The following is a 25,400-nucleotide window of genomic DNA, read 5'->3' on the forward strand; positions in this document are numbered from 1 at the left end:
TTAAAAACATCAGGTCCCTGTTTATTCAGACGCCAGAAAACGTTCCCAAACTGAACACACAGAGAAAACGAAATGTAACTGTTGGCTAAATGTCATTGTAAAGAATATATTTGATCGAAACAAATTATTATAATAATGCCAGATTTAGTTACTAGTACGTCTGCAAACTTACAGCCTATAGCCACTGCCCTGCCGAAACTCTGTCAAATCAGCACAGCTGATATTTACATTTTGATTAGTTTCATTTGAGAACAGCTAGGTGTGCTGTCATGCTCATAAGCACGTGTAGAGAGCCTATTTCAACCAATCAGATTGCTTGGTCCACACTACCTGTTGTATAATGTTACTTTTTAAAGTTTTTGTCGTAAATTAACACCTTATACTTTATCATAGTACAGTGTCACACGAAAGCATCACAAGTAGCTGATCCACGTTTCGAGCTTGTTGATCTGCAACTTTTTCCGATTTTTGAATTTGAATCCTGAAAAGTAATGTTTTGGACATTATGTGATTCCCACCCGTCACTCGACAGAGATGATATTATACTATAACACAGTGGTTTTCAACCAGTGGTCCTTGAAGGGATTCTAGGTGGTCCCCAGCTAAACGATGGTAACCAAATGGACCCTTATAGATCTTTAACTCTTGAGAGTGTAAAATGAAACCAAATGGACCCGTACGGGTCCATTTGGGTTTTCATTTTACGCTTTGATTATTGTTAAACATCCGCATTATTTAATTTACAAGAAGTCTACACAATTAGAGAATGTAGAAGAATTGTTATTTTGATCAACGTCTGCCTGTTATCTCTCCTATGGTACCAACATCAATACAGCGTGGAATTGTGGACAAAAATCCTATCCAACAAAATATTCAAAGTTTTGGGTCTGAGAGGCTAAATCTCATCACATGGTGGTCATCGTGGCTCAAATGCAGAATACATAATGGGCCTTGATATGGAAAGGGTTGAAAACCACAGCTATAACATGTTCCCCAGCTCTACTTGCAGTGCATTATGTTAGTGGCAGTATAATGTTTTCCAATGAAAGTCAATGAAAGTATTCATTGTTTTTAATTGTAACCATTACAGGACGACATGGATTTGAAGGCGCTTGGGTTTGATATCGCAGAAGGGGTAAATGATCCATATTTACCAGGGGACTGTGGGATATTTGTGACGAGAGTGGATAAAGGAAGTATCGCAGATGGAAGGTTAAGGTGAGACATGCCATGATCAGGGCTGTGTCACGGCCGTGCCCTTTTAGCTGATGATTATTTGTCATGCGAATAAACGATTTTCACTTTAAAAATCCCCTTTTCTTTTTTTTTCTCTTCAGAGTGAACGATTGGCTGTTGAAGGTCAACGACGTGGACCTGACCAATAAGGACAGGAAGCAGGCGGTGAAGGCGGTGCTTAACGGCAGCGCCGGCCCCATCAACATGGTGGTGCGAAGGAGGAAGTCGCTGGGCGGAAGGATGGTCACGCCGGTGCACGTCAGCCTCACGGGTCACAAAGGTACTGAGAAACACCACCCTGTCAGCCTAACGGGTCACAAAGGTATTCAGGACACCCCTGTTAGCCTCATGGGTCACAAAGGTATTCAGGACACCCTCCCTGTCAGCCTAACGGGTCACAAAGGTACTGAGAAACACCTCCCTGTCAGCCTAATGGGTCACAAAGGTATTCAGGACACCCCTGTTAGCCTCATGGGTCAGCGTGATTTTCAAACATTCACATTTCCACCATCGTACGTATTGGATCGGCAGTAGGTGGAGCGCTCGCCTTGGAAAGCGACAGAGACAGAGTTACGCTTCATGGGGCCAGTCCATTGGCGGCTCTTCTACATAGACTTCTATTGAATGGGGACAACCGGAAGTATTGTATGGGGACAACCGGAAGTTTACGGAATGCATTGGAGTCTATGGGCTCGCGCGAGTACATGAAGCACGTGACCGTGCTGTTTTCTGCCCCCTCAATATCGCAACTCTTCTATTAGATGGCTCTGGTCCCTCCTGGCTACAGTATGTGTCGTACTGTAAGTGTCCTTGAGTCACTGACTGAACCCCTAACTGCTCCCAATGAGCAGGTTCTGTGGATGCCTTGCATGGTTTCCTCCGCCATCGGTGTGTGAATGTGTGTGTGGGTGAATGTATTTGTAAAGCGCTTTGGAAAGATGCAGTCCATTTACCATAACTCTGAGAGTGGACAAATGGAACCAAAATGGACCCATGGTGGTCCATTTGGGTCCATTTGGTTCCATTCGTAAACTCAGAGTTACAGACCTCAGACCTGTAAGGGTCCATTTGGTTACAATTGTACGCTCTCAGAGTTACAGACCTGGCTGAAAGGGTCCATATATTTGGTGTGGTCGGGGCCCAAAAAGTTTGGGAACCCTTGCTTTATAGGACACGATATAAAGGCTAAATGCATGCTCCATCACGCGCTGAAAACAGACGGGACTAGCAGACCTGCAGGCTGACGACGCGGCGAATCCGCTGCTCGTTGTCGGTCTGCTTGTCTCTGCAGTCTGCACACGATGACGTATGAATGGGGTCATACTGTCCACATCAACCTCATAGCAGCACACAGAGGTAGGATGACGCTCCATTACTAAAGTTTAAAATTACATAACACTAAAAGAGTGATGGGACACACGGGTACGATAACACTAAATGTCGTGTAGAGGGTCGAGCCATAATAACCTCACGCTAGATTACTTTTAAGACACGGATATATTAACGACGTAGCACTAAATGTCACTAAACTTGGGTATAAATAACACTGAAGGACTCGTAGGACAGACGGGTATAACGTGAAATTAGTATATGTCGTCTCTGTCGGGTGGAAACCTCATATGCCCAAAACGGTAACTTTCAAATTCAAAAATAGCAAAAGCATCAAAGGTAGCAGATCTGCAAGCTCGAAACATCGAGCTTGCAGATCTGCTACTTTTTTTGTGCCACTATGGAGAGATGTCACTTCAATGCAACCTGGTTTTCTTCTGCGCTCTTCACTGATTTGTTTTGTTTGTTTGTCGTCTCCTCTCTTGTCTCGTCTTGTGTTGTGTTGTGTGGCGAGCAGACAGCGGCATCGGTCTGGAGTGTGGAGTGTTTGTGACGGCCGTGGTCCAGGGCAGCCCGGCGGCCAGGGAGGGTTCTTTGACCGTAGGAGACAGGCTGATGGCTGTGAGTCCACCGTCAACACTCCTTCACAACATACTGTACACCACTGTTTACCAAGCAGCAGCAGGTCGGGGACCCATTTGTGGGTCGCATACACACTTTTATGGGTCATGACTCGAGTAAAAATCCCATCTTCTTTTCCTACATTTAGGCAACAAAGTCTTATGCACACCTGATAGTCTCTGAGACGGGTGCATAGGCAGGGATCAGAGTAAGAATATATTATATATATATATATATATATATATATATATATATATATATATATATATATATATATATAGTATTTCAAGGGATTTTTTAAATAAAACATTTTAAATAAAACATTTTTGTATATATATTTTTTGTGGAATGTAGCACCCAGGATTACATTAGACAATTGGCACTGGGTAAAACAAAAAGAAAAGAAAAAAATAATTGTGGGATAAAAAATAGCTGATCTACGAATGAATAAAAGACTAAAGATAAAACGGTGTTGCAGCTTTGCAGAGCTGTAGGTGGAGCTGTCGTCACACACACACACACACACACACACACACACACACACACACACACACACACACACAGCTGCCACAACGTGCCTGCTGTATGCTTCAAAGTCAGGGAATGTAAGCAGGGGAGGTGACAGGTGTCAGAAATGGAACCACGCATGAGACTTTCCTCGTTTGAAGAGTGTGTCCTTGACTCTTTATCGCCAGCGCCAGCCTGCCAGCAGCAGCAGCATTCTTAATCCCTCGCTGGTTTCAACCTCAAGTGAATGCTTCTTAATGAAAGCTCTGGGCTTACTAGAGAGAACACCCGCTTCACCTTTATGGCAGCTGGGCTGCTGCACCCCATTGGCCAGGAGAGCTCATATTATTATCGTCTCGGTCGGGGGGGAAACCTCATATGGTCCGAAACTGTTACTTTTCAGGATTCAAATAAAAAAATAGAATAGCAGATCAACAAGCTTCGACACGTTTCGAGCTCGAGGATCTCGCTACTTTTGTTTAACGCTGTAGTGTGAGTAAGTGGGGCCGTACATTTTACGGAAAGAAAACCACAAAAAGATATGATATGGAGTTAAGAGGATTCTGCCTGACGGCAGTGATATGCCAGATGATAGCTCAGCTGCAACAGCGATTAGCCACGCTAGGAACAGACACCGCCTCAGGACAGATCTGGGGGGAGGGTCACCTTATATCACACCCTAGTAGCTGTTAATCACAATACTGTATCGGGTTATGACATATTGTCGCTGTCGGGTGGAAACCTTGTATGTCCAAAACCGTTACTTTACAGAAAATGAAAAAAATAATTTCACTCCCTCTGTATCACAGTATTGGACAGTATTAAGATGTTGATATTCATTTTGTATTCATATTTAGGGCCCCAAATCACACCTTAGTGTCTATTTCAAACAAAGTGTCATATTTTGACTGCAGCAACTGCCTGTCATAATTTCCCTATCTAATTATTGGACAGTATATATACTGTATATGTTTTTACTTAGAAAAGCAAACTTAGCAACCCGATATTTTCATATATCCAGTGGCTTGGAAAGCGCTAACGTGGCAACCTGGCCTAGTGGGCAAGCAAATCATCTTTGTAACTTATAAGACACAGACAGCCAGACACACGACCGGAGTAGTATTAATTAATCACGGACGACACCCATTTGTGCAGGTAGAGAAAAAAAGAGACGAGGGATTAGCCACTCTGTTTCTCTCTCTCTCTGTCTGTCATTCGAGAAAGGGATATTGGAAACATTCAGCACGTGCGTGCTACAGACTGGGGGAGAGGGAGGGGCAGTTGATCAGCTCTGAGCAGAGCTGGAGGCAAGTTGCAGGAGAGTCGCACTCGCCACAAATGTGACTCTAGACTCGACTCAGACTCGCCCCTCAAAGACTCCAGACTCGATTTGGACTCGAGCTCCGAGACTCGTGGGCTTATTGTGTTGCCCTCGGCATTCATGCGATGGGTTTAAAAAGTCTCCCATTGGCTTAGAGGTAGCCTAGAGACGAGGCAGCCAATCCTGTTTAGGTTGTCAATGTCAAAGCAAAAACATCAATGCTATACCAGTCTGCTAAAGCAGCTGGTAAAAACGAGAGAGAGAGGGAGACATTGGGCCCAAAGAGCTGAATGCACAACGAAATTGAGTGAAATAATCTTTAATCATGTATGAAGGTCTGATAAACCCAACGATCTGATGTAAAGTGTGTGGAAATCTCTGCTATCGCTTTGAACTCATTTTAGGATGATTGCAGCACGTCTGCAAAGATTTAGCCGGGTTGAGCTTCATCATAGCCTGGCAAGGTTATAGCTCAGTGTTTGATTACATATTACTTTTCTTATTATGTTGGATCCTTGTTCATGTGTATTTTCAGACATTTAACCACCTAAACCCTCAAGCCCGCAACAGCTGTCAGCTTGTAGATCTGCTATTTTAGCACATTTTGTGCGAACACTGTCTATATCAACATAAGGCGTTAATTTACGCGGAAAAACTGTCGAAATATTGCAGATATAAGCTTTCTTCCCAACAGTAGCGATATATTACCTTTCCTCCATTTGTATTTGGCAGTGTTTTTCAGAATGAGTCACAGTGTTTATGATGGTAATTCTGTATGTGGATTGCCAAGTGCGAGGGAGGCTCTTCAGTCTGGAAAAGTGCTGTCCTAGATTCAGCAGCGGAAGAAGTACTCGCATTTCTTGCTCGACTAAAAGTATCAATACCATGAATAAATACTCTCACAAGTAAAAGTAAGGAATTAAAAATGTACTTGAGTAAAAGTACAAAAGTTTGGCACCAAATATACTTATAGTACCAAAAGTAGAAGTACGATCATGCAGAATATATTTAGCAAGTTTCCAAATGTATAAAAATCCTGTGGATCTCAAATAGCCAAAATTGGGCTATTTGTGGTTAGTGTATGTTGTAATAATAATCTAAATCCACAAAGTAACTAAAATGTTCTAATTGTAGTGGAGTAAAAAAGTATAATATTTGCCTCTTGATATTTCTCCCTTGAGATGTAGTGCAGTAGAAGTAAAATTATTGAAAATTGGAAATACCTAGATTTCTTTAACGTAAGCATTCCCACACCTTGGTGGTAAAAAAATAAAAACAAAATACATGTAACAGAAATGTTTCTCTTCTCCCCAGATAAACATATCATAAACCTGTCTCTGCTCCCCATGCAGATAAACGGCATTGCTCTGGACAACAAGTCTGTGACGGAGTGCGAGGCTCTCCTGAAGAGCTGCAGAGACTCTCTGAGCCTCTCCCTCATGAAGGTGGGCCGCCGAGTGACGTTTCACAAATCGCAGATTAGGACTTGGCCTGAACAAATGTTTCAGACATGATGGGATTAACATTTTTGCTTCCTCCCTCCCTCCCTCCCTCCCTCCCTCCTCCTCCTCCTCTGCAGTTCTTCCCTCACAGCACGTCGGGCCAGAACATCTTCGAGAGCCTGCAGCGCGACTCGACCGAGAAGGCCAACAACGGGCGCCTGCACCTGTCGGAGCTGCAGTCGCGCAACAGCCGCAACCTCAAGCACAACAGCTCCACGCAGACGGACATCTTCCTCCAGGTCCGGCCTTTCAAAACATTACATTAATCACCTGAACACAGTCAACATCATTTTTAAGCGTTTTCTTAAATACATCATTCGGAGAAGAAAATAACCCAACAGAAAATAACAGAACGACAAGCTCACAGCGCATCACGATGCGACTCGCTGTGAGCTTGTTGATCGGCTAGTATAAAACTAGGATGTACAGTGCGTGGCCTGTGTTGGCCATTGTGCATTCATTGTTTGGAAAAATGTGGTACTCATTATTTGTCATAATCTGCACTGTGCAATTTGGGTTCACAAAGCAAAAAAAAAAAAAGAAGGCAACCAAATGTTCCAAATCCAAATCTACCAAAACGCACTATTTTTTTAGTGGTCAACTAAAATGTCATGATGGTGACCCCCAGGATGCCAGCGTCCCCGCGGACAGGAGGAAGGTGCGGAGCGAAGCGGGCGAGGTTGGGGGAGGGGTGTACGGAGGAGGGGACGTCAGGAAGCCCTTCTCCATGGGCTCCCTCCACGCCACCAGCCTCCGGCCCGCCTCGGACCTGGCCACCCTGGGCCGCTACGGACCCAGTGCCTTCCAGGAGTGCTGCCCCTCCTACGCCAAAGCCACGTCCTCCTTGCCCTACGACCCTGGGTCCCCCTCGACGTGCGTGACGCCGGAGACCGCCCTGGAGAAGAGGCACAACGGGGGCACGTGGCCTAAGGTAGCCAACCCACGTGGCCCAGAAACATCGCTAGATAGAGCCTTTCAGTCCATAGAGGATGCAAATACGCTAATCTGCGCTTTCGTCTTCTCACGGGTCGACTAATGCACTTTTTTCTGGCCTTCCTAAGAAAAGCACTTCAGGCAATGGTACGTAGCTCTGCTACATCAGCGACGCGTGGATTGAGTTTGTTTACAACGTGACAGGGAGACAGGCCAGCTCAGCATTGCTACTACGTGGCTTAGTTCTAACCTATAATGCCTAGCATGCTGATTAAGTTTAAAACGAGTAATACACTGGCTGGATGTCATCTTGAATGAGATTAAAAACAGAGTAGTTCTGTAATCAAAATCAGCTGTGTTTGTAGGAACGAACGAGGTGAATTAAATCAGGATTCATTTTTATTCATTGGAGCCTCGATACATGATCACACGTTCGTTCAAAGGAAGTAATTCTACATTTTAATGGACTTTTGATACAAAAATCCACAAAAATGTAAATGTTCCCATTGTTTTGGCATCTATTGTTAGGTATGGCCATATGATGACCACGGATCTGCTCTAAAAGTGTGAAAAACATAATTTTCCATTTCACTACGTGAAATTAAGGTGATGGCGGCAGGGAGCATGGCGGTCGCTCCAGACACCAGCGGTGGACCGGCTGCCTCTGTGGCATCGGCCCAGCTCTCCATCTACAAGTCTCCCAAACAGAGGAAGTCCATCTTCGACCCCGACACCTTCATGCGGCCCGAAACGCCCTCATCCAATCAGATGGCGGCAGCCGCCACGGCGTGCCACTCCCCGCAGCCGTCCAAGACGGACTCGCTCTCCTCCTCAGCCACGCCCACGCCGCTGGCACGCAGCGACTCCTTCAGGTCGGTGGCGATTTTATCGGCTAAAACTGTGACGTGACGATGTGCTACGTAGGAAAACGACATCAAAACTAACCCGAAACTAACCTATGATGACTAAAACTATAAGACTAAATATATAGACAATTTTGTCAACAAATAGGAAACTAGACTCAAATGTTTTAGGGAGGGACTAGTGGAGAAGAGATCCAGTAGAACTAAAATAAGTAATTTTATGTTTGGTTGCGCTCGGGGCCCTAAAAATAGCAAGATCTACAAGCTCACAACGTGTCACGCTGCGACACGTTGTGAGCATGTAGATCGGCTATTTTCAGCATGCAACCAAGTGTAAAATCAGCCATTATGGCACACCAAAATACATACACAATCGACAAAATAATCCGTAGATTTAGTCGAATAAAATCTTATGATATTAAACATTTCACATGACAAAAATGTGACTAAAACTAAACATTTTAGTCAACCGACTATGACAAAAAATAAAAATAAAGAATGTTGCTGTCCAAATCGACGCCGGCGCAGGTTCAAACACCACAGGCACCAGAGCAGCTCCGCCTCCGACTGCACCGTCACCTCCGCCGACGGCAACCACCAGGGGGCGACGTCGGGTGACGGCCGCGAGCGGGGCGAGCGCGAGAGAGAGAGGGACAGGAACGGGAACCACCACTACTTCCTGGACGGCGTGAAGGTCCTGACCTCCAGGAAGTCCTGCGACGAGGACATTGGCCGGACCAGAGGCGGGGAGGAGCCGGAGGTCAAGAGGCCCCGCCCCAAATCTGCCCCCGCGCTGCGACGCAGGATGACGCCCCAGATTATCGCCCTTCCCACCTTCCAGGTTAGTCCCGTCAAGTGCCTACGCTGCAGCGGGACCCGCTCAAAATTCTTCCTATACTTCCTACTTCTCAATGGTCTAGCACCTTCCTGCCTACACGACTGCCTGCCTAGATATGTCCCAAACCGCCCTCCTCAGGTCCTCCACTGCGGGCCTTGTTATTCTATTGCTGCTATTATTTTAATGTTTTTTTTATGCCTTTGCTTTGCTTTTTTTCCGCTATAGCTCTGTAAAGCACTTTGAGCTGCATTTCATGTCATGAAAGGTGCTACTGTATACAAATACAGTTTTGTTATTATTATTATTACTACTTCCGGGCCTCTTCTGACTTCCATCAACAGGTGTTACTGATGATACTAATGAAGGCTCTGTTCCATTCTGGTCAAACAGAGTCAGGGTGCTGCTATTGACCTTATGCACACCGCTGCCATCTTGCCAGCAAGGTGCTAAGTAGGTGCAATTTCCCATTGACAGCATAAACATAAAAATCCACCGTAGGCCTATACATGTTATGAGCAACTTCCTGTCAAGACATTCCTTGCAGATGATTATTTTTCTAAGTGTCAGAGTTTGGAAGCGCTCATTATCAGTAAAGTAGTCTCGCGTTACCAGACTGTTGCCTCCGCGATTTCCAAAAGCTTCATCATACAGTCTGGGCCAACGAAAAAGGTCTCATGAGTATCCGGATACAGCGGAAGTGGAGCCTCCTCGCCACTTCCGTTTTGTCTTTACAGTCACGCATTTTCATCCTAATATAAATAGAAAACATCTAAGGCTATAGCTTGTTGCTTAGCAGAAAAGGAAATAAAAATATATATTTTCGTGAACGGAAATGGCAGCTTCCGTTACTCAGCTCATGGGGGCTGTAGTACCAGACTCTATATAGGATTCGGAGATTGTGGAATAGTTGTCTGGCTATGCGAGACTATCAGTAAAGCAACGTCCTGCTGCCTCCTGCATTATGGGCAAATTCAAGGAATTTCTTGACAGGAAGTAGCTCATAAAATGTCTACAGTCGATTTTTATGAAACAAACACTTGAGGATAACAATAATAATTCAAGCTTTTCGTACAGCTGCAACGTTGGTGAGTTTGACTTTGTGTAATACAATCAGATATGTGCAGATCTTTCTATTTGGATGAATGGGCTGTCAATGGGAAATTGCACCTAGTTAGCACCTTGCTGGCAAGATGGCAGCGGTCATGTGCATAAGGTCAATTGTGCATGTCGGCTCACTGGAAACACTGCTACACCAGTGGGTCTCAAAGTGTCCTTGAGTGGGTTCCAAATGGCCCCATACGGGTGTGTAACTGTACACTCTCAGAGTTATGGGGGTCCTTGAAATGAAAAACCACTGTAAACTAAATGGAACAGAGCCTTAATTAGTATAATCGCTAACACCTGTGAAAGAAGTCGGAAGAGGCCCGGAAGTAGGAAGAGTTCTTTTTCTTAAATGGCATAATGTGCGTATAGCCTAATGGTCGGCGGACCCAAAAATGGGTTCCCGACCCACTGTTTTGGGGAAAACAGTGCGGTGATGAAAACGCAGACAGACGAAGGTTACAACGCATCCCAGAGACATGTTGAGTTTGATTTCCAAACAACCAGGCCAATAAGGCATCAAGTCATCCCGGACTGCCCGGCGGGGGAACAATCACTTTATCCGTTTTGTGTCAGAATTTACAGCCCTGCCTCTGAGGAGCCTGCCTCTCAAGCCAGGGTGTCTGGGGTGTCTGCCAGGGGTGCTGATTGATGACCCTGCTGCACCCCAAACGCTCTGCTCAGCCACCATAGACAGAGCTGAGTCAGACCACCCCTACCTACTGCAGGCTGAGAGGGGGGGGGAGAGGGAGACGGAGAGACAGACAGATATAGAGGGAGAGAAATAGACGGGTAGAATTTGTCTTGCCGATTATTCATTTCTTTACCCTGCTACATTGTACACGAGCAAAAGTAGCAAAAAGGAACCGATCTACATTACAAGCTGGTGAGCTTGTAATGTAGAGAAAGCAATTTTGGAGAGAAAGCAATTATAATAGGTGGTCAAGTCGGGTCCGTGGGATACGCAAATATTGTAATCAATGAAAATGAAGGATTTGTGACCAAATGGTCACTATGATTGGATCCATCAGAAAAAAGGTGCTTTTTATGTTTTAGTTTGTATTATTATTAGTTTTTTTTAATACATTTCTTGAAAAGTAGCCATTTTGGACATGCCTTATGAGGTTAAACCCGACGGTGACCATAATGTAGGAGGAGGGAAGGACCTTATGAGGTTAAACCCGACGGTGACCATAATGTAGGAGGAGGGAAGGACCTTATGAGGTTAAACCCGACGGTGACCATAATGTAGGAGGAGGGAAGGACCTTGTATGTCCAAAACTGTTCCTTTTTTATGATTTTAACAATGGTGATTTTTTTTTAATAGTCGATCTACAGCTTTTAGATTTCATTACTTTTGTGCGACACTGTATCTTACGAAGTAGGGCATTAATTTACAAAAGAATATATTAGAAAAAGAAAAAGAAATATGGAGATTACAAGGTTTTCTGCATTTTTTTGTGTGTTTTTATGTGCGTGGCCGGCCGGCGGGCAGAGTTACTCCACCGACGAGCACTGCTCTCCAGAGTCCAGAGCGATGCTACGCTGCTCCCCGTCCCCAAACCCATCACACCGCCTCTACACTGGCACCCTGCCTCCTAGTGAGACACACACACACACACACACACACACACACACACACACACACACACACACACACACACACACACACACACATATATTATAATAATAATAATAATATACTTTATTTATAAAGCGCTTTTCGAAAACAATGTTTACAAAGTGCTTTACAGTGTCAAAGGATAACCAACAACAATCAAATGAAATGCATAAAAATAGACAGTGTAAGACAATAGAACCAAGGCATATACTGTACATGGACATGAAAAAGAAATGAGCAACATGATAAATCTAAGGAAAGGCTCCCCAAACCCATCCTCAGCATGGGCTTTGTCCCAACCGTCTACACTGGCCCGCACGCACGCACGCACGCACGCAGGCAGGCACGCAGGCACGCACGCACGCACGCACGCAGGCACACACACACACACACACACACACACACACACACACACACACACACACACACACACACAGTGGGGTGGAAAAAGTACTCTTTACTTATAAAAGTATCAATACTGCGATGTAGACATCATCTGTTACAAGTAAAAGTCCAAAAGTGGTCACCTACAATGCATTTTCCCCATAGACATTTCAAAAAGTATTTATTTAAAGACCTTTTAAGCCAACAAAGCCAACTCGAGTTGTGACAAATCATGACAATAAACACAATATTTTGGACCAAACAAATAATTACAAAGAAGAAAAACAAGAAAAAAAGTGTAACCTGCCGTTTTCTTCTTCTTTCTAATTATTTGTTCGGCCTGTTGTCATGATTTCTCACAACTCGAGTTGGCTTTGTACAACGCTTAAATGGTCTTTAAATAAATACTTTTTGAAATGTCTATTGGGAAAATGCATTGGGAATTATTTCCCTGGGCCCTGGTAGGGGGCGGGACTGCAACGATCTATAGTAATACAAGTACTCAGAATCAGCTTTATTGTCACATCACATTTACAGAAGTAAATAAGTGAGTGAAATTAGTTTATGTGCATCGTTCCCATCGTTATCGCTATTTCTTTCGACTAAGAAAGGGAAGAAGAAAGGGAGGAGAGGTCAAACAAGATAATATATAAAGGTTGCGTGAGCATAGCGGCAGATTTACGCTGTGCATGATATACTTATGTGGCGTTAGTTAATTTGCTAGAAAAGCAAACACATTGTACATGGGATTAGGTGCAAAATGTCCAGTGCAATGAGTGCATAACGACTGCATAATCCACATAATGTAGCCACGCACGCACGCACGCACGCACGCACGCACGCACGCACGCACGCACGCACGCACGCACGCATAATGCATAGTCATTGCGTGCTCATGCCATATGGTGTTTATGAAAAAATAAATTAAACAACATAATACCACATTCTGTGTTCCACCGGGTCGCCAAGTCATTAAAAACAGATCAACATACAGTGTGCAGCCTTCCTGTTCTCCAACCCTTGGTGTGTGTGTGCGTGTGCGTGTGCGTGTGCGTGTGTGCGTGTGTGTGTGTGTGTGTGTGTGTGTGGCTTCGTGGCAGACTCGGCCCACCGGGGCGTGGCGCCGTGCCCGGCCATTACCGCCGTCATGAGGAACCCAGTGTACACGGTGCGCAGCCATCGCGTCCACACCGGAAACTGCACCACCGTAGCCTCCCACATCTGCCACCAGCACACCCACACCAGGTAATGCACGCACACACACACGCGCGCGCATGCACAAATACATTCATTCATACATTTTGATCTGGTTTATCTGCCTCAAATCTTGAGCGAATATGTAGCTCAAGTCCATGAAATGGAAGTTTTTGTTTTTTTTAAATAGCTATTTCTGGGTCAATGCATTTTTTTTGGTTGATGTTTCTTTTGTAGCAATGCTTTGTTTTTTTATTTGATTTCTTAGTATAATTAGACACGAATGTGTAATGTAGATAGATAGATAGATGGTGTATGTATGAATTAATGAGTGCATGTTTATTGTTGTCTTATCCATGGGAGAACCATCCCTTACAAGTGACCGAACAGTGTGCTGTGTTGGTACATGCGTGCTCTCTGTGCAGTCCACAACACCAGGGTCGACTGAGTCTGGACCTGAGCCAGCAGAAGCCGCCCGCCGGGGAATTCTCCGAATCTTCGCGTTCGTCGGCGTGCAGCAGCCGAGCGTCACACGGTACAAACTCACTGCCCTCCAGCGCATGCCTCGGTCAGTCTGACACACACACACACACACACACACACACACACACACACACACCCCACCCTCTGAAAGCCACAACGCACCACAAGCAGGCATCGCCTCGCTCCTGTTGTCAGCCGTGCCCGTAATTAAACGGGCCACCTTTTTTTCCCTCCTGTCCGGTGTGCTCAGGCTCCGCCGTTAACGTCCAGTACCGCATGGAGAGGATCAAGATCCCGGCCACGCCCCGCTACCCTCGTTCCATGCTGGGCTCAGACAGAGGTACGGACGTTTCATACCCTTTTGTGTTCACGCCATAAACGTAAAACTACAAGTTTGGAAATGTGTGTTTTTGGTAGATTATTTCTGTTACAGTGCTTCTTCTTGGCGATAACTTTAGACCGTTGGAAAGCCTGTTTCTTTTCCTTTTTAAAGAGGGAGTGCCACAATTTTTTCAGTTTTTCATGTGTATGAGGTGACAGTACTTCATTAGGGTGTCGTTGTTATGTGCAATGATGTAATAACTGTGTATTTAGGGTTTCTTCCTGGAGGCTGAACCCTTGACAGTCAAACGGGCCAATGAAATAAACAGTGATATAGTGATATCACACGATCACTAGCAAACCCACTTGAAAACAAATTAAAATTAAACCTGAAACTTGAAAACAAAAAGTCGGAATGGAATCAAAACCAATGAAAATAAATAAATACTCACACACTCCCGTAATGTGCTTCGAGCCCTGCGGCCTTTTAGATTGTGAGTCATTGCAATAAGTGAATGAGACTTGACATACAACGCTGCAGGCATGCCCTTTGCTCAGTAAATCTATCACTGGGGTTGCAGGTGTGTCAGTTTGAGGCTTTTACCACCCCTGTCTGCCGCACGGTAATTTAGGAGAAGGAAATTGATTGGTGGAAAAAGAAGCTGCAGCCTTTAAATAAAGCGGTGGAGTGTTGGTGTGAAGCGCATCGATCATCTCTCTGCACCAGCGGCCGTCGACATGTTTCTAGGCACGTTTCAAGCCCCTGCAGATCCCCTGTAGTGATTCTCACACTAGGGCCAGGGGTTTGTGTGCTGTGACGCAAGTCCACAGGGGTGCTGCAAGAATACTTTGATAATATTTGGAATTCATCAATATCACTTGAGTTTAACCACTTAGACCCTCTACACCAGGGTTGCCAAAAAGGTAGATCGTGATCTAACCAGTAGATCACATGACATGCCCCTGAAGAATATTTAATTTAAAGCTGCTATAAGCAATATGTCAAAAAATAAATTGGGTATTCAGACAGCCAGCAATGGGTAGAACGCTCCCCAAAATAATTCAGTCTCTGTGACACATCTAGGGGCCACAATCTGCATTCAAAGATGTTCCTAGAAGCTTTGTCATTGGTCGAAAAAAACCCGGTCGCAATGACTAACCAATCAGGAAGTAGACAGGCAAATCGACCAATGACGAAGCTTCTAGGGCAGATTGCGGCCCCTAGATGTGTCACAGAGACTACATTTTTTTGGAAGCGTTCTACCCATTACTGGCTGTCTGAATACCAAAAAAAAAGGTCATTACAATTTTGAGCTTTAAATGTAAAAAAAAAAGATTGACATCAAAAGGGCCTTTTAGCTCAAAACCACAATGCAATATTTTGTTTTCAAGAGTGTTGCTGTGCACAAAAACGTTGGTAGTATTACACATTAAATACAAAAAACTTGACATATTCCATTTATCCCACTCTATTTCCCATTCCAAGTGCATTTGGAACTCTGAGAGTTTGCAAATAGAACCAAATTGACCCGCATTTGTACACTCTGGGTCTGGTGTTACTTGAAAATGTAAAAGTTCCCTAACCAGTGTCCTATCTTGCACAGCGCCTTATCCTTGTGCCTAATCGTATTAGGCATTTTCTAGCCACTAGATAGGGCCGCAAGTCTACAGACCAGATCCGACGGTGTGGAAAGATAGGGCTCCAAGGGCCCTATTTTAGCCAGTGTCTTACCCCTTATTCCAAACTTATTTTAAATAGTTCGAATAACCAATGTACAAGCTCACGTGTCAATGTAGATTGGCTAGTTGAACGATTTTTAAATGTTTCTCAAAATAGTAAAAAGAAAAAAAATTGCAAAGAAGTTTAAAGGACAACTTTGTTTTTGTTTTTTTCAACCAAGGTTCATGTTTTAGGTTATTAGAGAAAGTAAAAGATGGTGTTCTTTTTCTTTTTCTTTTTCCTTTGCTGCTTTCCTTCGTTTTAGCTATTTTGACAGGTGGGTGGGGGCATTCGAACAAGTAATACAGCTAAATATGTATTTATTTATTTTTACAACATTTTACTGCGATTTATTTTCTTTATTATTTACTATAGTCCTACTAGACACCGGAAAATTACATGTGGCCACAAAAGATCATGGGATCTATTGAATGTGAAGGGGCCGGTGACAAACTGACATATTGAGCCTATGACACACAGTATAGCATCCCCCTTCACATTCAGTAGATCCCATGATCTTTTGAGGCCAGATTTCCCATGGGATCTTGTAGGATTATAGTAAATAATAATAAAGAAATCGCCGTAAATTTGTAAAAAAAAAACCAAACATATTTAGCCACTTGTTCGAATGCCCCTGCCCCTCTGTCAAAAATAGCTAAAATCAAACACTCATCTTTTACTTTCTCTAATAACCTAAAACATGAACCTTGGTTGAAAAAAATAAATTGTCCAATTCTCTACAGACCAGCTCCGACCGTGTGGAGAGGAAAAAACTAAAAGCAACGGTGTGACAGTACGTTTTAACAGCGGGAGACCAACGGCGAGCATCGCTTGAATTTCATTGGCTATCGTCGACGTCGCCCAAAAGATGAATTATTTTTATATTTTCGGCCGACGTTCCCCCGCCCAGTTTTCGACCATCGCCTGCTATCGCCTCTATCGCCAGTAGTTGCCGGGTCCCATTGACAATTAATGCACTTCCGGAAATTTCGTCTGGCTGTCGCCCGCTGTTAAAAGGTACTGCAACAGAACCGGTTCCTCAATGTTGAATCCCAGTTCTGTATCCCATCCCTATGTGGTGACAGAGAGACTCTTCCTGTATCTTCTTAACCTCTCTCGCCCTCCCCAGGCTCTCTCTCTCAGTCGGAATGCAGCAGCCCCAGTCTGGTCACGCCCCCGCAGTCGCCGCTCAATCTGGAGACCTCCTCCTTTGCCAGTAGCCAATCGCAGGGCTCCATTTCCACCCTGCCGCGCATCTCTGTCAGCCCTGTGCCAATCGGAGATCGCAGGAAAGACGGGTAGGTCCAGGAAAACTGCTGCTCATGTTTAATTTACTTTCACATGTTTGGGCTCATTTAACGTCTACCCAGGCTTACCTAAGTACTGTACTTAAGTACGTTTTTTAGTATACTTTCCGCGTGTGTGTGTGTGTGTGTGTGTGTGTGTGTGTGTGTGTGTGTGTGTGTGTGTGTGTGTGTGTGTGTGTGTGTGTGTGTGTGTGTGTGTGTGTGTGTGTGTGTGTGTGTGTGTGTGTGTGTGTGTGTGTGTGTGTGTGTGTGTGTGTGTGTGTGTGTGTGTGTGTGTGTGTGTGTGTGTGTGTGTGTGTGTGTGTGTGTGTGTGTGTGTGCATTCACCAGTAGAGCCCTGTATTGCAGTGGGTCCTTGAGGGAGTTCCAGGGGGTCCCCAGCTAGATGTTAGTTAGGAACCAAATGGACCCTTATGGGTCTGTAACTCTGAGAGTGTACAAATGGACGGGTCCGTTTGGTTCCATTTGTACACTCTGAGTTACATTAACATTGATTTTACAATACAAATTGGGGTCTCAGAGATAGAAATGCCAAATTAGCCTAATTCAGTTCAAACTGGCGGCCCTTGGTTGAATCTTCTCTTTGGAGGTCCTTGGCATATATTTTCAAATGGGGGGTATCCACAGGCTAATGAGTATCATTTTGGGGGTCCTTGACATGAAAAGGTTTGGGAACCACTGCTGTACTGGATGAAAATGTACCAATGCTTAATGCATTGTTTTCTCCCCTTCAGGAGCAATAGTGACACGCTGTCTGTTTTGCAGTCGTTCATTCATTTACTGTATTTGTCTTTCTTCTTCCACACAATGTGCTCGTCTCTCCATTTCTCCGGCTGTCACCATTATTACATGTCACTTTGACCAGTTAATTGTCGCTGGAATAATTGCAGGTGTCGAACGTTGGAATGTTATGAATAGAAATTACATTCCACATTAATTTTAAGCTTCTTAAACAAAAGGTGCACAGCGCAGATATGACAAATAACTTTTACATTTAATTGAATTAGTTAATTGAATTAGTTAATACTAATATCACAAATCGTGGGAAATTGTCGATCTACAAGCTCAACACATTTCTGTTAGAGCTTGTAGAGCTGCTATTTCTGCTATTTTTGAAAGTACCGTACATGAACATTATTCAACATGATTATGATCATGATTATGACGATTACTTGTGATTATCTCAAATAATTGTGACAGGCCTATTTCTCCACACCTCACTGCTGTCTTCTTCTGGCATCGTGTTCTTTTTCCTGTCCGCGTCTTCTGTTGGTTCTGTCCTGTCCTGTTCCCCCCCCCCCCCCCCCCCCCCCCCCCCCCCTCTCTCTCTCTCTCTCTCTCTCTCTCTGACTTTCTCTCCCTCTCCCTCTCCCTCCCTCCGTGCCTCTCTCTCTCCGTGTGTGTGTTCTGTAGCTCTTCCATTTCCAGATCTCTGTACCGTAATCGATCTTTTCTGAGGATTCCTCTGGCTGCAAGGCCGAGGTTCTCCTCTCTCAGGAGCCTCAGGTTGGTTTTCACGAGTGGGATGCCCCCCACAACCCCAAACACCCCCCACCCCCGACACGCCGTCCCCCCCACCCCCAACCCATTCACACACATGGGCATGGTCACTGTCGGGCAGAAACCTCTTATCTCCGTATAGAGGGTATATGCGCATGACATCATCATCATCATCATGCCCAGAAGTTATGCGGGAACGTGTCAAAAGACTACTTTCTGGCCTTGATAGTCCATACATCCAAACAGAAAAGTCCGATTGCTGAAATCTGATTGCATTATTAAACAACGTTAATCTCACTTTGCCACTCACTTTGCCATTCGATTTGCCACTCACTTTATGCATGCACATACCCTATATAATTATTTTTTTTACCTACTTGATTACCACGTTTCTATCTTGTAGATCTGTTACTTTTGATGTTTTTTTGAGTTGTGCAACCACTCCAAGGAACAGCAATGTCCGTGTTCAAGTTTGTGTGTGACTATGTGACCAGTACCAATGAGCACCAAAAGTGGCGCTGTTGTGCCAGAAACAGAGAGAGAGAGATCGTGTTAGAACCAATAGGAACTGAAATTGGAACGATACAGAGAAGAAATTGGAACGATACAAATTGGAACGATACAGAGAACCAATAGAGGGGAGTTGCACCACTCGGTTCACACGGGTGTGATTTTTAAATTTAATGTGAATCCTGAAATCAGTGAAATGTAAGCGTTATGGACACGATGAGGTTTCCACCCGACAGCGATGGTATATATGCAGGACGTTGGCGACGTTCATGTGTCCGCTCGGAGCACTAGGTGGCGGTGTTGAACAATCCTGTCCGATTTTAATTTGAGGCGTAGGGAATGTGCTGATTCTCGCCCACCCACCCCACGGTGCACAGATGGTGTCTTGATGGCTCGGTGCATGCTTATTATTGCAATTTCATGGCTCCACTGGGGAAAAAAGAGCGCTGAGAATCGTAGCCTCAGGGTTAAAGCCGGACTTGATGGCCCAGTGTTTGCTGTGTTGTTTGTGTGGCTGTGTGCATGGATTAAAGTTCTCAGTCGCTATGACTGATTTCAGTCATAATTTGGATTCCATTGAAGCCAGCATGTCTTCTATGGAAGCATGTTGCACAGAGAAAAATAGCCAATCTACAAGCTCTCAATGCATCGTGTCTGTATTTAGGCTATCTATTATCTACTATTATTTATGCATTATGTTATACTTTAGTATAGAGTCGCCGCGCTACGAGCTTGTAGATCTGCTATTTTTTGAAAAATCTTGAAAATGTGGCTCAAATCTTTGAATATATATATTCTTTCAGAGTGAGTTTTTAACTCGAATCTTTGCTTCCACGGGGTTCCTGAAACATTTTTTTTCAGATGGTGGTTGGCGGCCAATTACATATAATTTTTGAGGTCTTTGACATGAAATAGGTTGAGAACCGCTGACATAGAAACATAGGTTTTTCAGAAAACATTATTTTCTGGGTTTAGAAGAATGTTTTATAATCGTCCTCGGGTCTAAATGGGTTAAGATCAGAGAGCATTTGAAGTGGTCAAACTAGCAGTAGGTTCTGATGGATTGTCCATAAAACCCTAAAACCTCAAATCAAAGGTCAACCTGTGACTTCTTCACTGGGTTGGCAGTATGTAGAACAGCAGGAACCATATTACTGCTAAAGCATTATTTTACATAGTGTTATTTGTTTAGCCCATTCAATCTGGGGAAGCATCTGTGTCCCAATTGTTTTAACCACTAACCATTATTTTGTACTTTGGCTATATTAAAACACATTGACTGAAACAATGCTGGCAGTCGATGTGTTTTAATAGCCAGTCTGTGTGTCCATTCAGTGCCAGAGGTCCCTTCAGTGAGGTGCCTTTATTGAAGGGGAAAAAATTACCCCAGGTCTTAACCGGACGTTAGCTGAAGGCTACGTATGCAATCCTATCGCGCCTGAATTGCGGACCACCCGAGGCATGAATTCTGTAACCGTGACCAGCAACGCGTTACTTATGAGCCATGAGTAAAGCTTTAAAGTAAAGATTTGATCCTTAACTAAATCTGAGAAATGGAATCTGAGATAAGAGAGCGGCAGTCAAAGTAATTTAGAAGACATTAGTAGACATCAGCCTCAGGTCTACCGTCTTAACCCATTTTGGGCGGGAACCCCTTTTGGTGTTAGCATTATCTTATGCTTTAGCTATTGAAAAATAGCAGATCTACAAGCTACGAGCTTGTAGGTCTGCTATTTTTGAAAAATCGAAGAACCACTGACATAGAAACATAGCTTTTTCAGAAAACTGTCAGGATGTAGGAGACATTTTTAGAATCTGATCTCAGGTCAAAATTGGTTAATGTGTTTATCCATGTGTGTGTATACTGTATATCAGCGTGGCGACGCGTCTTTTGACGACGGCATGGCCGAAACGGTACCGCGTTAACTCGTCAATCTGCACTGATGAATGTTGTTCTGAGATGGAAAAAACTCAATCCTGAGTTTCTGGGGGGACGTCGTGGTCTTGTTCTGCTCACTGCTTCCACGCTGCCTGTTGTGAGATTATATACTCGGCCCTGAGCTTCTGGGGGACATGGTCTTGTTGGTCTCACTGCTTCACGCTGCCTGTTGTGAGATTATAAACTCAGCCCTGAGCTTCTGGGGGACATGGTTTTGTTCTGCTCACTGCTTCACGCTGCCTGTTGTGGCTACTGCTGCTGCTGCTGCACTCCTGTCTGCCTTCATGACCTCACACACACCACACGTCCAAAGGTCAGCTTGACATGACTTCACAATATCACACGTTCATTCAGTTCTCATCCACCTGCTGCTAGTGGTTTTCCACCCGGCCGGCCCTCGTACAGACACGTTGATAAGTTGACCACAGTGTGTCTCTCTCGCATATCGGCGATGTTGGGGTGGGGGTGGGGGGGGGTGGTGGGGGGCAGAAACCTCCTATCTCCGTTATTCTAACTGTTTTTTGTTGTTTCTCTTTTCATAAATTAGCGCGCTTCTTGATCACACTATGGCGTCGCTCAAAAGTAGCTGATCCGCAAGCTCAAAGCTTGTAGATCTGCTACTTTTGATGACTCTTTTATTTGAATGATGAAAAGTAACAGATTTGGACATATGAGGTTTCCACCCCGACAGAGACGATGTCATGTGTGTCCTCCCACACAGTCCCTCTCTGGCTGTGATAGCAGTGGTTATTCATCCCGGTCCCCCCCTCCCTCCTCCGTCCCTCCAGGCCGTACTTGGAGGAACCTCGTAACGTTGTCGTGCACAAAGGGGCGGAGCCACTGGGGATCTCCATCGTGGGTGGGGAGAACGGCGGCGTCTTCGTGTCAAAGGTCACTGGAGGCAGCATCGCACACCAGGCAGGCCTGGAGTATGGAGACCAGTTACTGGAGGTATGAAAAATGTGACCAGATTTGACTGAGAGCCTGCCATCGCGCAAATTCAAGCTTTTCACCAGAGGAGAAATACTTTTTTTTCTTTTCTTTTTGAATGAGTTAATATCACAGGCAGACTCTTCACATACTAGAGCATGTCTGAAATAAGTGTCAGAGCTGAAATCAACATGTAAATATGAAATAAATGCTTAAACATGTAGCTAGGTGTAATGTAGCTAGGTGTAAGGCATCAGTAAGCAGGAACTGGGGATGGCAATGAAGGACCAGGAAGTCTGGCGTGATATTGTGAAATCCACGATCTCGACCGCGGTCGAAAAATGATGATGATGAGTTGTAATGTTAGATACCACAGAAGTGAACCTTTCAAGCCTGTTTTTTCAACTCGTTGTTTTCTGCAAGACATTACTCTATAAGCCATATCTCCAAAAATGGTGGGTCAAACTGAACAACCATATGACATGAAAAAACTGAAATTCAAAAATCCAAAGGCAGTCCCTCAGTCAAATTTGTTCACAAATGTTTGTCGACTACCTTTTTTCACTGACCAAAATAAAAACTAAATAATAACTACGCTCACGTGACTAAGTCTAAACATATTGACAATTTCGTCCAAAAAAAAACTAGACTAACTAATAGACTAAAATGTTAGGGAGGGAGTGGAGAAGAGATCCAGTTTATGTTTGGTGGCACTTGGGATTTGCCCAGGTTAACAATGGTATTTAGTGGTGCTTAACACTAGCATGTCTAAGCAGTCAATCTGACTGATTTTGAGGTGGATTTTCTTTGCCCATGGAGTTCTGAGAAAGTTCCCCATCCATGACTTTTCCTAAATATTCGATTAGTTATTTTTTTCATCTGAAACGTTTTCTAAATATGATTTTAGGCACAATTATACCTATATGTCTGCTAGCAGTCATATAGATTTATAGGCTCATAATCTTTGTGCGATAGTGGAAAGTTGCCGAAAATAGCAGGTTTATAAGCAACGCCTGAGGCGTTATGAGTTATGTAAATCGGAGGATTTTGCCCACCAGCGACGACTTAGTAAAAAAACACTTTTCAACATCTCTTCATATAATCGGTCCTCACTAATGTTCATGATAAAACACCACCATTTTTTTCTACTCAGTCTGTGTCTCATCCGACAGTTGGAGACGGGCAATGTTCTAGCTAATGGGTCATTTGCATTTCAACTGCCAACGCCTGCATGCCAACTAATTCAGTGTAAATATGTAGGCCTACTTACATCACAAAATGTACTCAACATTTAGACTAAATGTTGTTTTAGAGGTTATATCACGGTTTGGAGCAATAACAATATACGTGTCTGACGCACGGCTCTCGCGGAGGCACGTCTCATCCATGCAATGTTCATGAATCCAAGTAACTGCCGGTGATGTATGCGGAAGTGCATTTTAGATAATGCTGTAGGACTATTTGATGCGTCACATGACTTGACCAATCCTATGGTATATAAACCGTGCTGCTGCTGCTGCAGCTGCTGCTGTTAGAATGGGATGCGGACCTCTCCGATGGCACAATCATATTCATTTGAAACCTGTTACACCCATACACGTGTAGCCTATGTTTCCCCATCTATATAAAAATGACATGACAAAATGACAATATATAACTCTAATGTCGTATTTCGTCTGACTCTGAGCAATGTGCCTGGCTCTGGCTGTTACAACAACGTGTGGTATTTTATTGGCTCAAAACAAAGTCGGACAGTGTAACTTAGGCTACTCCAACCCAGACCCAGTGCCCACCTCTAAATGTTGTCTGTTGTTGTGTCAGGGAATCTCAGGAAAAAGACCCTCAACTTGAGAAATTATGTCAATTCCACTCGCTATTTTTCTTCCTTTTTTTTTAAACCGCGGGAGATGTCCGTTACAGTCCAACTCACTCACGCAGTTGATTTGATTGACACCCGAACAGTAACACGTTGACATGTCAATCTTTCCTTAATAAAACTGTTATTTGGTCCAAAATGATTTTTATATATATAATCCGTTAATCACACAATTAAAGACCAGGCAGACCAGGCGGTAATTACCTCGCGCTGTGCAAGGGTATTCAATAGCGCTCACATCGTCACTATAATTATAGTTTGGTAAACTGAAAAGAAAAAGGGAAAAAAAGTTGAGTTGTCCTGAGTCCTGAGTTGAAACAGTGCCCGATGGCGCTGCCTTGAATTAGTTGGAATGTAACATTTAGAAGACAATGGCAAGTCGCCAACCCCCGTGGCGGGCGGGAGAGGTGTGAAGATCATTAGAAGAGATGCAGGGAGAGAGTGGCCAATGGAATTGCACGAAAAACACGGCCATCTTGACCTTTCAGCCGTCAGAGTAGTAGGTGAGATGAGTTCAGTCATGCTAGTGACATGCCACGGCCCGCAGCCTGCATGCAGGGCCCTGTGTGAGACCATTTCAAATAGGTACAGCTGTTGCTTCCGTCAAACCCACATTCATAGGTCACCGATTTCAATGTTAACGCAACACAGGAACCCCCGCTAGTGTTTTTGGTCATCCAGCAGTTTCTTCACCATCGGTGATTTGATCAAATCAAATCACCATCGGTGATTTGATTTGGCTTTTGTTCTAGACTAGATCGAGGTACTAGACACTTTTGATTTATATTGAACTCATTGATGAATTTTCTTTTTTTTTTTGCTAGTGAAAACCGATTAAATAATCTGAGACCGAACCGATAGCGACATTTTTATGGATGGTTTGGTCGATTCCGATTATTCTACCGATTTATATCGTGCATCCCTAGCGTGCGAACACAAAACGTGTCATTCTTGATTGTGTAACGCACGCGCGAATCACACATGGCGTAGCGCCACGGCCCAACGAGGGGTTGATCTGTCACTTGATCTACCTTTGATGCTTTTGTGTGACGCTGTAGTATGATCGAGTAGGGCTTTAAATTTACATGGAGAAAAAAAAACACAAAGTTAAAACACGTAGATATGTAGGAGGATTCTGCTCAATGGCGACGACATGGTCACTCTTCTCCTCTTCCAGTACAACGGCATTAACCTGCGCAGCGCCACGGAGCAGCAGGCCAGGCTGATCATCGGACAGCAGTGTGACACCATCACCATCACGGCTCAGTACAACCCTCACATGTACCAGCTGGGGAACCACTCACGCTCCAGGTAACAGCTTTTTTTGGATATGGCAATCTTTGTGCGATACTGGAATGTTGCCG

General features: G+C 44.2%; 1 protein-coding gene across 1 annotated transcript in view; it reads left to right on the plus strand.

Annotated features, from left to right (window-relative positions):
• Positions 1–25,400, plus strand: part of dlg5a (discs, large homolog 5a) — a 97,484-nt gene that overhangs the window by 52,800 nt on the left and 19,284 nt on the right. The window contains exons 14-28 of the mRNA XM_079512514.1: positions 1,091–1,218; positions 1,338–1,516; positions 3,083–3,186; positions 6,367–6,459; positions 6,594–6,755; positions 7,145–7,447; positions 8,056–8,321; positions 8,841–9,153; positions 11,747–11,852; positions 13,357–13,501; positions 13,876–13,985; positions 14,184–14,273; positions 17,104–17,272; positions 22,019–22,181; positions 25,214–25,347. Of these exons, the coding sequence (XP_079368640.1) occupies positions 1,091–1,218; positions 1,338–1,516; positions 3,083–3,186; positions 6,367–6,459; positions 6,594–6,755; positions 7,145–7,447; positions 8,056–8,321; positions 8,841–9,153; positions 11,747–11,852; positions 13,357–13,501; positions 13,876–13,985; positions 14,184–14,273; positions 17,104–17,272; positions 22,019–22,181; positions 25,214–25,347 (2,465 nt within the window). The remainder of the gene's footprint in view (positions 1–1,090; positions 1,219–1,337; positions 1,517–3,082; positions 3,187–6,366; positions 6,460–6,593; positions 6,756–7,144; positions 7,448–8,055; positions 8,322–8,840; positions 9,154–11,746; positions 11,853–13,356; positions 13,502–13,875; positions 13,986–14,183; positions 14,274–17,103; positions 17,273–22,018; positions 22,182–25,213; positions 25,348–25,400) is intronic.

The sequence above is a fragment of the Electrona antarctica genome, assembly GCF_951216825.1.
Source record: "Electrona antarctica genome assembly, chromosome: 10".
In the NCBI taxonomy this organism is placed as follows: domain Eukaryota; kingdom Metazoa; phylum Chordata; class Actinopteri; order Myctophiformes; family Myctophidae; genus Electrona; species Electrona antarctica.